Source organism: Xiphophorus hellerii, chromosome 9 (assembly GCF_003331165.1).
Source record: "Xiphophorus hellerii strain 12219 chromosome 9, Xiphophorus_hellerii-4.1, whole genome shotgun sequence".
Classification (NCBI taxonomy): Eukaryota; Metazoa; Chordata; class Actinopteri; order Cyprinodontiformes; family Poeciliidae; genus Xiphophorus; species Xiphophorus hellerii.
This window is the reverse complement of record NC_045680.1, coordinates 24,900,911-24,915,279: the sequence shown is the minus strand read 5'-3', so window position 1 is coordinate 24,915,279 and position 14,369 is coordinate 24,900,911. Positions and strand designations below refer to the sequence as shown.

The 14,369-nt window shown below is 41.1% G+C and overlaps 1 protein-coding gene across 6 annotated transcripts in view; it reads left to right on the top strand.

The window, feature by feature from the left end:
• Positions 1-14,369, top strand: part of lpp (LIM domain containing preferred translocation partner in lipoma) — a 182,218-nt gene that overhangs the window by 74,151 nt on the left and 93,698 nt on the right. For all 6 annotated transcript variants that reach the window (XM_032572054.1, XM_032572051.1, XM_032572055.1 and 3 more), the window contains 2 exons: positions 7,064-7,167; positions 13,728-13,850. In XM_032572054.1, the coding sequence (XP_032427945.1) occupies positions 7,064-7,167; positions 13,728-13,850 (227 nt within the window). The remainder of the gene's footprint in view (positions 1-7,063; positions 7,168-13,727; positions 13,851-14,369) is intronic.

Sequence of the window (14,369 nt, the reverse complement as noted above, 5' to 3'; positions counted from 1 at the left end):
AATCCAGTGCAACGAATTGCCTTAAGAATTCACCCACTGAATGGTAGAAGTTTGCCATTCAGTGCAGTTGTGTCAAAGTGGTTCCACATACTAGCCCTGGAGGACTGGAGTTTGACTAACCCTGAATTAGAGGCTGCAAAAACCTTGTGAATAAAACCGGCGGTTTCATTTTCAGTCGTTTTCCTTCATGCTTGAAGGAAACAGCCCTAAACATACATCTGATGCTACATGGATCAAAGCTACATTAGGTGTTCGAATGACCCAGTCAAAGTTCCAACCTAAATCCTGGTTGCAGGACTTTCAGTCCAAAACCTTATGTCTGTAGATGGGCAAAGCTTTTAGGGGCATTCCCGTAACAACTTCGCCGAAGTATATTCAGTGAACAGTGGTTCTAGACTGTATCGTCTCAGGGAAGTTGATTGCAAATGCATGTCTTGTACACTTTTATTTGTAGGAAATGTCGAAAACCACTTTTTCCTATCACTTTCCAACCATGAGCTAGTTTGTGTAGGTCTATCTCATGAAACCCCAATAACACACTCAGAGGATTTTGGGTGATATGTGACAGAATGTGAAAAGGTTCAATAAGCATGAGTAGCTTTCCCAGGCACTGTGTGCAGAAAACATGCATGAAAGAAGCCAGCTGAGCTTCAAGCACACAAATTTCTTTCTTGGTTGTGTTTAGGAGAGCTGCAGCAAACTAGAAAATAGCGACACTGAGAAATTTTGTTTTCTACTGTATGAAAAGTGCTTGAAATATTTATAAAGCTACTTGAAAGGCTCTATTTGGAATGCCTGAATTATACAAGGCGCATTAGAGACACTTTGGAAGGTATCATCTTAGAAGATTCAAATCATAAGAAAGGCTGAAAAGTTAACTTTTTATTCTGTCAATGACTTTTTTTTTTTTTGCAATGCTCAGTACAACTTTTAAATGAGGCATATAAAGTGATTTAGCAAAACTCAGTATTTTTTTCTCAAGGTGAAAGTACAATATCAGTGACACAAAGATCATAGTACTATAGGCTTTTTAATATCAGAATCAGCTTTATTTGACACGTTTGTACAATCAAATAAGGAATTTGACAATAATTCCACTTTGCCCTTAATGAAGACATTTTAAGTATTAATATATAAGAAAATGAACTCTGGTATGTCTTCAAAGTTAACTCTCAGTTTGGTTGAAGTGAACTCTGGCATGGTTTGTATACATATGTGACCGGAGACCACTCCAAAAGCAGGAAGCGGCCTATAGCACAGGGCATTCTGGGTAAATGCAGCCAAAATGCTGGCAGGAAAAATGGTTCACAATATTTTACCAAAGACAAAAGAGAAAACCTACAACAGCTAAAATTTGACGCCACTCTATTTTTGTTTACATTTTGTAAAGAACGAAGTTGCGCTCATTTTTTCTTCAGAGGTTTTTGTGTCGTGTCCTTCAGTATTTTCAGCGCCACCACAGGCAAGGAGGGGAACAGGTTGCTCACAGGTTTAGTTTGTTTGACTCAGTGGCAGCACCAGTTCAAAGTGGAACAAATGTTTCAATTTTGGTCCCCAATACAACCAAGTTTACTGGACTATCAAATGTGAAAACATCCTAAGATTTGAATAGCAATTCCTGAAGTATTAGTTATCATTTAAAAATTACATTACCATCTCATATGTTAGCATATTACCATGGCTAGCAATGATAAAACTGTGGCCTCTGTGTGTTTTCTCTAGTGGATAATATGTTCTAAGAAGCTTCAAACCAAATCCAGTATGTTCCATGGTAGAGCAAATTTTCTGCACTCTGTTTAGCCTTTATGTTATCTTCAAACCTTACTCTCACTCGCTCTGCCTGAACGAAATGCAGATAAATGCATTGCCTTTTGCCGTTTTTCAAATGTAGATTTCACCGAATTGAAGGTGACAGACTTCATTTACAAGTCTGTTCCCAGGTAGCACAGCTGAGTTAATTGGCGTTAACTGACGTCTCACATAAGGATCGCCGCACGTGCATTTGTTGCGCACTCGATGCCGACACAACATTTTCACGCAGCTCCATTTCAAAGCCACTCAGTTCCCTTCATAAAAAAAACGTTCAATCATGGAAATGAGCCGTAACATCACATGTGACTCGACCGGGGAACGGCACGGCTCCTGGTTAAGCGACTGCTTCTCCACTGACCCCGAGTGGGCAACAAACATCTCCAAGGTCGAGTGCAGTCATTTGGGAGATGACGGTTGTGCTCGAAGGGACTGCAGGGAACGCAAACACAGGTGCGTTCCGGTCCTAAACGTCTGGCGCGGCGAGGTGGAGCGGCGGCAGGAAAAGAAGGTCAAGAACCTTTCAGCAAAGACGCTTAGCGGCTCCCGTTCCGCATGCAGAAACCATAAGACCTGTTCAATAAATCATGCATCTCTGAAACATTTACTGCTCTTGTGTTTCCATGAACCGATAAGTCCTAAACATGCTGGATGTCTGAGAGAAATAGACATGAACTTAGTGTTCTAATTCTCTTTAAGCCACAAGTTACACGCAACATACTCTCTCAAAAAGGATGAGGAAGAGGAGCAGGAGGGTGGCGAGGCAGAGCCTTGTTGTGGAGAGGAATGTCTTCTGTTCGGTCCCAGAGGTTCAGAGGAGCTGTTACACTCTGGGGTTTTTTTTTTTCTATGGAGGTCACAAGGTTATTATATAAACAATTCACATGGACGGCCTCAAACGCCCAGCGGGAATGTTTAATGCAGCGCTCGCATTTTTTCCCCCCCCTTCGGAGTAAAGACGCAGACGTGTCCGGCTTGCGCCGTGCCACATTATCTCCCCGCCTCCGTTTCCCCCTTTGCTGCGCGTTTCGCAGAGGCAGCCCGAAGACCGCGCTTAATTAATTTGGTCAGCTGCCTTGGATAAACTACACTGATGACATCAATTAGATCCTAATGAAAACAGATAAAAGCCACGGAAAAGCAAATGGAATTTCTGAGCAGGACTCATCAAAGTCTCCGCGTTGGAACAAATTCCCATTACGTCCCCCATAAAAGCCTTTAATTTGCAAAGCTCATGTCTGGTTTGGTACTTAGAAGTACACGGTCAAATGATTCAGTGTAAGTCGTTGCGCCGAGAAGAGCCAAATCAGAATTTAATTTGGCACGGAACCTCCTTATCCCGTCTGAAACATGTGGCGGGACGCAATCCTTGGATTAGCGCGGACTTCAGAAGCGCACACTTGGCATGTTTCATATCCTCTAGCAGAGCAGACACCTTGTGTGCCGGTTTGTAACACGACATTTTACATTTTCAATCTCGGGGAGAGGGGAGGGGAGGTGGGACACCCGTGCTTACTGCAGATTATTACTTCTTAGTTAAGCAAATTGCTGCAATTATGTGTGTCAGTCGATTGACGAGGGATAACGAGGCGCTGCTTCTTTTGTCTCCTCCACTCTCCTTCTCTCTCTAATAACTCCGTGACCTCTTTGAAAACGCCTGATTTGATTTTACAGCTGGAGACAGATAACGGTTCAGGCAAATGAAGATGAATCAATTAATTCAGCTGTTAGTGCTAATTTCTCAGCACTTTGCAGAGATGCTGGATTTAAACGACGGTGCACCTCTCTACTGGAATGAGACGGATAGATTGTTCTTGTGTCTGAAACTATGTGGAAAACGACATCTGGCATGTGGAAATTGGCACGTTGCTACCCGAAAGATTTGGTTATTTCACCAGGATAGACCGGCACAGAGGTGCACATAATTAAGTGACGAAAACAACGCAAGGTTTTCAGCATTGAAGGGAAATTCTTCAGAGAATCTGACCAAAAGGGCCTTTGGTGACTCTGGAGGAGCTGCAGAATTCCACAGCTGAACTAAAACTATTGGTCACGTTCTCCAAAAATCGGCTCCAATTATCAAATGTTGGTGGTGGTGGGGGGGAACTAAAAAGAAAAAAAAGTTTCAACTAAAGGAACAGAATTTGGATCACTTTTACTGTTTAGCCAAATTTTAATAAATTAGTCAAAAGCAGAATTGGGGGCAACTAAAGTCTTCTTGGGAGTAAGACTCACTAAGTATAAGTATTCCTAGTTACTAGAAAATTAAAGAGAATGCAAAAAGCCTGGCTATTAAAAGATCAAGCATTTTCCAATCCAAGGTGATTCTAATTTGTTTGTAATAATTTTGCTACAATTAAAAACTAAAACATCTGTTCCAACCACATGTGTTGGCAGGCCAAATTTCAGTCATTTTTTAAATTGTATTTGGGGGGGAGGGGCGGAGCTACACAAAATCAGTCGAGCGGCCCCCCGGCCGCACTTTGGAACACCAGCGAAAGAAGGCGATGTGGTCAGGTGAGACAAAGACAGTTATTTTGGTGTACATGCAGAACGCTCTGTGGAGTGGGAAACCACCTCAGTCTGACCACACCATTCCTATGGTGAAACATGGTGGTAGCTGTGTCATGCTGTGCGAATGATTTTCTTCAGCAAGGACAGGGAAGATGGATGGAGTTGAATTCAAGGTAATAATGGGGGAAGAGAAACCTGTTAGAGGCTGGAAAAGACAGAGGTCAAAGTTCACCTTCCAGCAGGACAATGACCTGAAGAGTTTGGATCTGTGCTGTCCAAATGTTTTACCACCTGGATCAAATGTGTCAAGGAGAAAGAATTTGTGGGCCACAAAAGTTGAATTTTCTCTTATTAAACATGAGAAAATGTTATTTTCTATCTGCTCTTCTTTGAACTGACGCTATGAAACACTCACTGTTTTGATAAAGCTAGCAAAGTGTGATCTTTGTGGACAGGGTAATCTTTGTAAATCTCTGTTCTCACATGTTTTCCCTATTTTAAAAAAAAGCAATTGAGTGTTCTAAACTTTTGGTGTGAATTGTTTTCAGTTTTCTCCGTCTAAAATTAGTTTTCTCAGCCGCAAGAACAGGATAGGGGTCACTCTTTGCTTGAAACCTCTTGATAAATGGGTGGACCAAAGTCTGCTTTTGTGTTGCTTAATGTTTGCAATCCGTTTTACACCGCATCTTCCAATTAAAATTAAAGCAAAATACTTTGAATTGTATGCAATTCCTTTGATTTTAAGAAATGCATTTACCCCTTTTTAAAAAGATCTTACATAAGTGAACATTTTAGTCTCTGTTTTTGTTTTAAATATGCGTCTGTTTTGGACCAAGTTTGCAGTGGACTGACACCCATTGTTTAGATCCAAACGTGTGCGTATGTAAGAATGGTCCAGTCTAAGTTGTGAATCATGGGTAAAACTTTGAATTTGATGTTTACAGAATCTCCCCACCCAATCAGAATGATGAACACAGACAAACTCTGCACTTTTCAGACTTGAATTAAAACCAAGTAGCATTTTTCATCCATGACAGTTACTCACAACTTGCAGGTGTTCTACCATCTAAAACCCCAATAACGTACAGATTAGGGCTGTAACGATTCTTGGAATGATTTGAGTACCTCGATTATTAAAATTCCTAAGTTTTTATTATTTAGCACATTGTGTTCCGGGGTGTGTGTGTGTGATTATTTGTGTTGCACAATGTTCTCACTTCCTCCTTTGAGTTGTTGATGAATGCTTAATGCTATGAGCATAACGTCCAATTTTCAAGTTTGGTCCGAGCATCTCGGAGGGGTTGGGTGGGAAGCATGGGATGCGACAACTTTCTTTCTCCGGAGCTTCTGCGCAGTGGCTGGTTTGGAGCGAACGGTGGAAAAGCGTGCGGCTGGTGTTTATGGGTGTATGGATACACGTACGCAACTGCAGCTGATGCTTAGCGTAGCTTTATGGACGAGCCAGAAAATAAATTTCCTTCTGTCCCGGTCTCAATGAGTGGGTGGTGGAGCGCACTGTGACAATACATAACACATGGCATATGTGTTTCTGTGTGTGACGAAGGAGCCAAATCCCATCATGAACACAAAAGCTATAATTGGCTGGACAAAGTGAGAGTTCATCTATTAAATTGACTGAATATGAATACATCAAGTAAAAATTGAAGTAAACATTTTTTTTTAGAAGTGTCTTTTGAGCCTGCTGCTGTATTATTAAAATGAATATAATTTCAGATATTTGTAGAATTTTGTCCAGGTTAACTTAAAAAGTGAGCTCTAATGGTTACACGTCAATTTTCTGAACTACAGAAAAGTAATTGTTTGGGATGCACAAATATGAACATTTGGGATGATGTTGATACCCAACCTTAATACTGCTGTTATGACATTATTTACCAACACTTTATTTTATCACATTTTTTTAAATAATTGTATACAACATCCCTAATACAGAGATGTTTGTGAAAGGAAAACATTCTAGGTATGTTTACGAGTCGTTAGCCGCATTTCCGTTACAAATCTCCGCAAAACTTTCAGTATTCTGCTGTCAAAAAAAACACAATTTTGCAATTTAAGTGTTTCCATTAAATTAGAAAAGCAATAAAAAAATTGTACGTGAAGAAGTTTGTTCACGCAATAAATAATTAATAAACATGCCGCGCCCTGATCCAACATCTATTTCCTGCCGTCTTCTTTGTGGTTTGCGCCAGTGGCAGCATCTGAATTGTTGATCATGTGACTCTTGTGATGTGAAAAAGCTGTTTAAGTTGCAGTTTTGCGAAATGAACCAATTTGGATGTCATCAAAAACCCCCACCTCACCATAGCACCAAACCTGTTAACTGAAAAACATTGAAAAGTGAGTTTTTCTTTTTCAAACTGCCATGTCTCCATTAAACAATTAAAAAAAAAACATTAAATGGTGCACATTAAATTAAATTATATATGATCAATGGAAACACATCTATTGCAGCCAGAAACGATACTCTCAGGTCAGGACGAGTTTCTGTGTTTGACGGTGCAGAACAACCTGTTGCTTGCTAGTCTTCAGTCATAGATGTATATTCTTTTACTTTTCCTGTCCCCCAAGAATGTTTTTTCTTTAGGTTTCATGTTCAGAAGAAACTCTTACATAATTATGACAGTTTGCAGAAAAAAATAGGAAGTTGTTAATAAATTGTTTTTGTTTTTTCTTTGTGTGTGTGTGTGTGTGTGGGTGTGTGTTTTCGCCTCCATCCCAGTGGACTACCCTCCCCCTCCGCCCCCTGCCGAAGAGTTTACCGGTTTCCCGTCACCGCCCGGTTCCTTCCCCCCTCCGCCGACGGATTACTCGTTCGATTACCAGGTAAGACGAGCCGCTGCGTTGCGTGCCCTTGGCCGTCGACTCTCGTAGGGTCAGCACAGAAAGCAGAGACGGCACGGAGCTCCAACACAACACTTGTCTTTCAGTTTGAGCTGCGGCCAGCTGCAGAGAACCCAGGGACTCACACTCCGCTCTATTGCAGGATGGATGGAAGGCTGACACCTAATGGTGGAGCCCGGTCATTTAGCTTTGCCTTGCTAGTCATATACCCACAGGCATCTACCCCCCTACGGCCCCTCGGGATATGCGGCCTCCCAACTCTCATCGACTCTCTCAGCACTTGACCTCTGTTAAGAATCCTCCGAGTGCTTCACATTCTTTTGTTCGGTGTAAGCAGCGAGTGTAGAAACGGAGATCCAAACGCTTTCTGTCCAAATTATAACAGAACGTGTTGAGTAAGGTGCAGTTGGGGATTTCTGCTCAGCCGGAGCAACACGGGGCCGAGCCGGCCGGCAGGTCTGCCTCCCTGCTCTGCCTTCAGATTTGGCTCCAGCTCAGAGGAATGCAGGGAGGTTCCAACCAAACGAGCTTCCTTTACTAGAAATCTATACGAACGTTTCTGCAAATCCTCAAAACTCCACACAATCGCAGTGGCTGTGGGGCAAGTTCTCACAGTTCATGGTACTGCTCCCTTTTTCTACTTGTAGTTTAAAGCAACAGTATTATGTGTTTTCCAGGCACATAGTGCCATTTTATAGCAGAATCAAGGAATTGTTATCTTCAGTTGTTATAACATATTGCCAGATCTGAGAGGTAAAGATGAAGTATGGATTTTAAAGGGACGGTATTTTGTAAAATTGACTTTTTTGAGCTTTACATCATCTTATAATGTTATTGCTTAACCAAAAACATACCTGGAGTGTTTCTTTGATTCTTTCATGCATATTAGAGAAATCCTTTATTCTGCCATGGCAACCATTCAGTTGTGCAAAACACCTTGGTGGACCTAGCTCCGCCTCCTTGGAGCTGCAGTTTCCAAACTTCCGAGCTTCCGCATCACAGAGCAGCGCTCCTTCCCCCACTCTCCCACTCAGCTCCTTCAGACTAGCCAGCAGCAATTAGCAAACACCTGGTGGAACTGTGCATCTGCTGAGCTCATTATAGGAGCAATGCAACGCTGGTGAAAATGTTGTTAAAGGGTTAAGGGTTAAGAGGAGCCATGTTGTGATGACTTCCTGAATTCAGAGTCTAAAGAGTTTTTAATGAGACAGAAGCCCGTTTCAAGACGTTAAATGACAAAGTAAAATTTCTTTTTAGTTACATGTGATATATGCAGCATTTCTATAACAACTGAAGATAACATGGTTTCTTGATTGGACTATAACTATGTGCCTAGAAAACTACTGCTCCTATAACATAACTTAATATAAGGTTAAAACACTCTTTACATTTTCTTAGGCATTTAAGATAGTAAGTGTTCATAGTCTCTCTGAAGAACCCTGCATAGAAAAACGCTGATATATAAAGATTCCCTAATGTGAATCTTTGGGGATTGTGTGCCTGGAAATCAAAGTGAGTTATGATTGGTGACTGTAAAACACTTAAGACAGGAAAATTTGAGTTTAGGAACAAGTCAAAATAAAAACTGCATATCAAGAATTTTTTTGGTTTGTTTTTTACCTAAAACTGATTTCCATTTTTAGGAATGGCAGACTGTTTCCAAGACCTCAACCCACTAAGATCCAGTCATTGATTTTTCAACAAGGCAAAGGAAAACCACGTTCTGAACACACTTCAGACGGAGAAGCCTGAATAAGTGTCCAAAATGTGACTTTACGCTGTTGAATGGGATAAAAATGCAACCTGATGGATCCTGTCGCTCAGAAAGCCTCGCTGTCAGAATGTCAACTTTTTTTTCCTGTCGTAAGAAGAAATGCCAACGTTACAAAGTACCCAAAGCCTTCTCACTTCTGCTTTCCTCTCAAAGCCTCAAATGAAAAAACACACACATATAAATACATTTATTGAAACTTTCAAAAAAAAATCCCATTAAATGCCTTTATTTAAAAAAGAAAAAAAAAAGCATGCCAGCTACCAACTTCTTATTATTTTATTCATCATGGACTTTCCGTTTTCTGCTTTTCAGCCTCTAAAAGGATTCATGCTGACAGTTTAATTCCCTAATAAAGAATTGTTATCCTAATTATACATCCCCTAATCAAACCACAACTTTCCATTTTTCCTCTTTACCAGACGGGGAAAAAAAAGACGACGGCTATCAATCAGAACGTCTTTCTCTTGGCTCTAGCAGAGAAATCCTATGCTAAATGTGTAACGCATGGATTAAACTGTATTTAATGTTGGAGAAGGCAGAAAAAGTGCTCTTCATTACCCAGGCAGAGAGACACGTGTGGATTATGACACGCAAAAAGACAAATCTCTCATCTTGGCCGCCATCCGTGTTGTAAATTCCCACAAAGACTGCGACATCTTCCCCTCTTCCTCCTCATTTTCACTCCTAAACAAGTTTGGCTGCTGTTTTATTTTTGAATATCTTTTTTTTTTGGGGGGGGGGGGGTGAAATTCCTCTGTTGATTCGTTCGGAGCCATTAGCGCGCCTCTTTGTTTACCCCCCGCTCGCGACTGCCTCAGATGTTTTTAGGGAGACGCTCGGCTCCAAACGGAGGCAGGCCCTGCTTCCGTAATGGCTTGTGACAGGTAATCCAAACACATAACATTAGAATGAGAAGCAGTCATTGATCCAAGCAACTCAAAAAGCCCCCGCAGGCGATTGCAAGAAGTCGTCTTGCAGTCGCGAGCGCGGTTCAGAGACCCTAAAAATACATCTGTCTTTTTTTGTGGAGAAATTCCCGGGAATTTAGCAGAAATCCCTGCCACTAATGGTCACGTCAGTTTAAGTGTTTCCCAGATATCGCAGTCACAATATTTGTGCTTCTTCTGCTGGAATATTTAGGGGTCGTATAATGTGATGAGGTAGCATATTTCTCTAAGGCAAAACAACAACAAAAAAAACAAAAACGGAAATGTGTGGATTAATAAATCAGTAGGCGCTGTTGTGGCGTTCGTGATGCTTTCAAGCCGAGCTCCCCCACAAACACGGCGCTTCTCGTCTCCATTAAGAGGAGACGGGGTGACAATATTAGTTAGAAAATATCCGGCTTTAATCTCGACTGCTGTTGCCTCTGAGTGAATCCTCCCCAGCTGGGATCGCGGCGATCGTGTCGCTTCTTAATGGAAGAGCAGGAAGAAGCTGGAGGTGAATAGTGCACCAAGTTTACGAAAGCCTCTCTGTCTCTCTCTCTCTTTCTTTCTTTTTCTCTCCCTCTCGCCGCCTCTCCCTCCAAGAAGTCTCCGCGATTGATGTGAGGCTTTCGGGAGGATCGCGTGAGGTCGAGGTGAAACGGGAACTTTGAAAAGCATAATCCAAAAGTCGAAGGATGGCGGGAAAGAAAGGAAGGGAGAGTGTCTTTGTACGGTACAGAGGCAGAGTTGCTCTGAGATTGTTGAAGGCTTTGACGTTAACTTTTAGAGAGCAGCTTGCAAAGGCAGTTTAACCCTGTCTAGCTAAAAGCTTTTCTTTTAGCTGTGGCTCAGGTTAACAGACGTGGATTTTGAAAGTTTCGAAGAATAGAAAGGAAGTTATAACAATCGGACGTACACCAATCAGGATTTTCCTAGCAGAGACCAATTACCGTTTTCTTTTGAGGTCTGGCTTACACCATTCCAGATTTAAATAATGGCAGATTTATTTTCTAAGTTTGTTAGTATTCTTCCAACACAAGTGAACGAATTCCAAGATTATTCCAATTTATGCATAAAACCTGCCTCCAAACTTTATCAGACTGTTGTTGATCTGCCCAAAGGGCCTTTGCATTAGTTTGTCCACTAACTTTCTGTCCTCCACTCTTAAGGAGAACAAAGCAATAACTAGTCAACAAATGACAAAAAAAACAAACAAAGAGGTGACATCAAATATGTATTATTTAGAAGTTACTTCCAGATTAGGACTGCAACTAACAATTATTTTAGTAGTCGATTATTCTTTCGATAATTCTGATGAGTAATCCATCGATCAGATAAAAAAATCTATATTTAACCACTTTAGCCATTTTAATACAACATTCAAAATGCATTAAAATGCAAATAAAGAAGTAATTCAATTATTTTCTAAGTAAGAAAACAAACATTTTATTGCCTGAAATGCGATGACACAGCATTCCTTTAGTGATCATTTGTAGTAAAGGATGGACCTGTAGCTAAAAACCTGCTTCAAACATCAACATGTGAAAGGTTAAGCCCTTTCTGCTCATCTTAACATCAGTGCAGTGTAGAGCTGACCTGTTCACTATTTTGTCATTTCACAGATTAATAACTAGAAAGCAATGTATTTGCTTTTTTGTCTTTTGGCTTCATTACTGCTCTGACTGTGTTGTTCTTTTAGCAAATGGCCTGGTTCAGAGTCTGTGTGCTCCAGTTAACTCCAGTTAATCGATTACTAAATTAGTTGACAATTATTTCAATAATGGATAAATCACAATTAATCCAATTAATTGTTTCAGCCCTATATTCAGCAACCTAATCACTCATAAATCTGTGTCTCCTCCTCTGGATCTGGTACAGGTCAAATTTGTTGATTCAGACTTTCTTTAAAACCATCGACTATTTTAATAGTTGCTTTTAACACTTAATTTCTAAAATATTCCTCCATGTGTTGCTATGGTTGTAGCAATTATGTGTCGACAATGACGGCTAGTAGGTAACTTTTGTGAATTGTTGCAAACGATGCATGGACTGAAAATGGTGGAAGGTTCTAGCTTTGATGCACATATAGTATATATGTATATATATGTTTGTCTTTTAGTCCTTATCATTCGCAGCTGGCCAGCAGAAAAAAGGCTAATCACAATCTCTGGCCAGTTGATGGATGCCTCTTTAATATCAATATTGGGACACAAACAGTCAGTGTGCATCCTATTTAAATACTCAAAGCATTGATTTTTACATCAAGTTTAGTTGTTTTGGAATAAAAATCCATTTCATTCTCTAGTAATGAGATCTAATGTTAAGCTGGTGTCAGCTCAAGGGCCAATAGCGCGTTTTAAAAATGTAACTTGCTGGTGAAAGAACAAAAGTATGGAAGTAAAACGGTAAATATGCCTTTCGCATTGAATATAGATTCCCCCTCCCAGCATTCTTTTCTTTGTAAAGCTTAGTGAGTTAATTATACATGCCATGTGTCCCGGCATTCAGAACGCACTCAGCTTTTTTTTCAGACAGACACGTTACCTCCTGCAGCTTGTGGCCAGCATCATAGTTTGAAACCAGCAAAACCCTAAAAAGAGCCATGTTTGGATGGAAGTATTTCCAGACAAACGGCATCATCTTATTTTTAACAGAGGACCCGTCCAGAAGAACCGGAGGCCGGGGAATGTTTATCCGATAGAAATAGGATAGAAATAGGAGTAATGTTGGCTATGTAGCTAGCCAACATTAGTCAAGGCTAGCCACATAGGAGGACTTTGGTCCTCCTATGTGGTCCTCCTCCAGCCAGCTGAAGAATGCATAGACCTCCTCTGGTCTATGCATTCTTCTCAAGGTTGCCCTTGATATCCATTTCTAGTTTGTTTCTCTAGAAAGTCCAGCTCATTTGGGCAGGTGTGAAAGAGCAATCAAGCTCTCCCTGCAAAAGAGAACTCTGGTCGGCCTAAAGACCTAAGTCTCTGTTCGGTCGAAGTGAACTCTGGTGCGGTTTGAATGCACATATGAACCGGAGACCGCTCCAAAAGCAGGAAATGGCTATAGTGCAGGGCTTGTGCAGGATTGTATTTACCAATCATTCTTGGTTGAACCAAAACAAACACAAGAGTCTAACGCTAGCGGGAGAAATGGCTCCTGGTCTTTTACCAAAGACAAAAAAGAAATCCTACAATCGCTATAATCTGACACCGCTCCATTTTGTTCACATTTGGTGAATAAGGAAGTTGCGTTCATGTTTCCTTCAGTAGCTCTAGGTGCAGCGCCACCACAGGCGAGGAGGTTTTTGAAACCGTTTGTATCACTTGACATAGAGTAGTGTGAAAGAGAACCACATCAACTAAAAATGTAACAAATGTTGCAATTGAACCAACACCTGACAGACACTTTGTCCTAACTACAGGTTCTTCAGGATGGGCTAAACATGTTACTCCAGCACATTCTATCTACTCTGCTTCTCATACAGAGCAGTTAGCTTAAGTGCTAGACTAATAGGTTGCTCTTTGTTTTAATAGGACTCATTGATATTTAAGCTTGTAACATAATTTTTAGCACAATTTCAGTTATTGTCTTTGGTTAAAACTGAGTGGAAAAACTTATCCTGCTGCATAACTTTGCACTTTACTTCAAACGTCATAAAGTTTAATGACTGGTGTTTCAGCTGCTCTCTCCACCAAAAGCTGAGGATTTTTAAACACAGCACAAGGAGGATGTCACATCAGCGGTTCATACGCTCGTACTCTGTTTGTGACGATGTAAAAGTCCAACATTTGGGTTGCAGTGTGTCAGTCATTCTCTAAAACCGGGTGTGTTGTGTTTTCTCTCAGATGAAGCGACCTGAGAAGACTCTGGAGGAGAGGCGCTCCAGCCTGGATGCAGAGATCGACTCTCTCACCAGCATCCTGGAAGACTTGGAGAGCAGCTCGCCCTACAAGCCACGAGGCACGCAAGTAAGTCTCGGGCTCAGATTCACACTTTGGCAAGAACCCGAAGAGAACTCACAGCAACCCGCACAAAACAGCCAGGAAGCTCCCAGGTGGCTCCTAAACATTCATATTTATTCCTACTACGGAGGAATATTCACAAAGGTGGTTGAGAAAAAAACTGACTGTCTGTGGATCGGAAATCCTATATTTGACTAGAAGACCGCATACGTTTACTATAGGTCATCTGAGTTCAGACAGATTTGGGAATCGATCACTACTTGACTTGTTTGTGGAGAAAACCAAATGCAGGGCGGTAGTTGTAGTTTCTTAACAATGTCGGCATGTTTGACTGAGACCTGAGCAACGATTTCACACCACCACCGTTCTGGTCAAGCAGCATTCTGATCCAAGCAGGAATTTTATTTACCTCTTGCATAAACAGCCAGCTGAAGATTTTATTTTTCTTAAGGCACGTATTCCATGTTCGCACCACAGCTGCCTGAGCTAAACAGTTTGTAGTTTGTCATGAAGGAATTCAGAAAA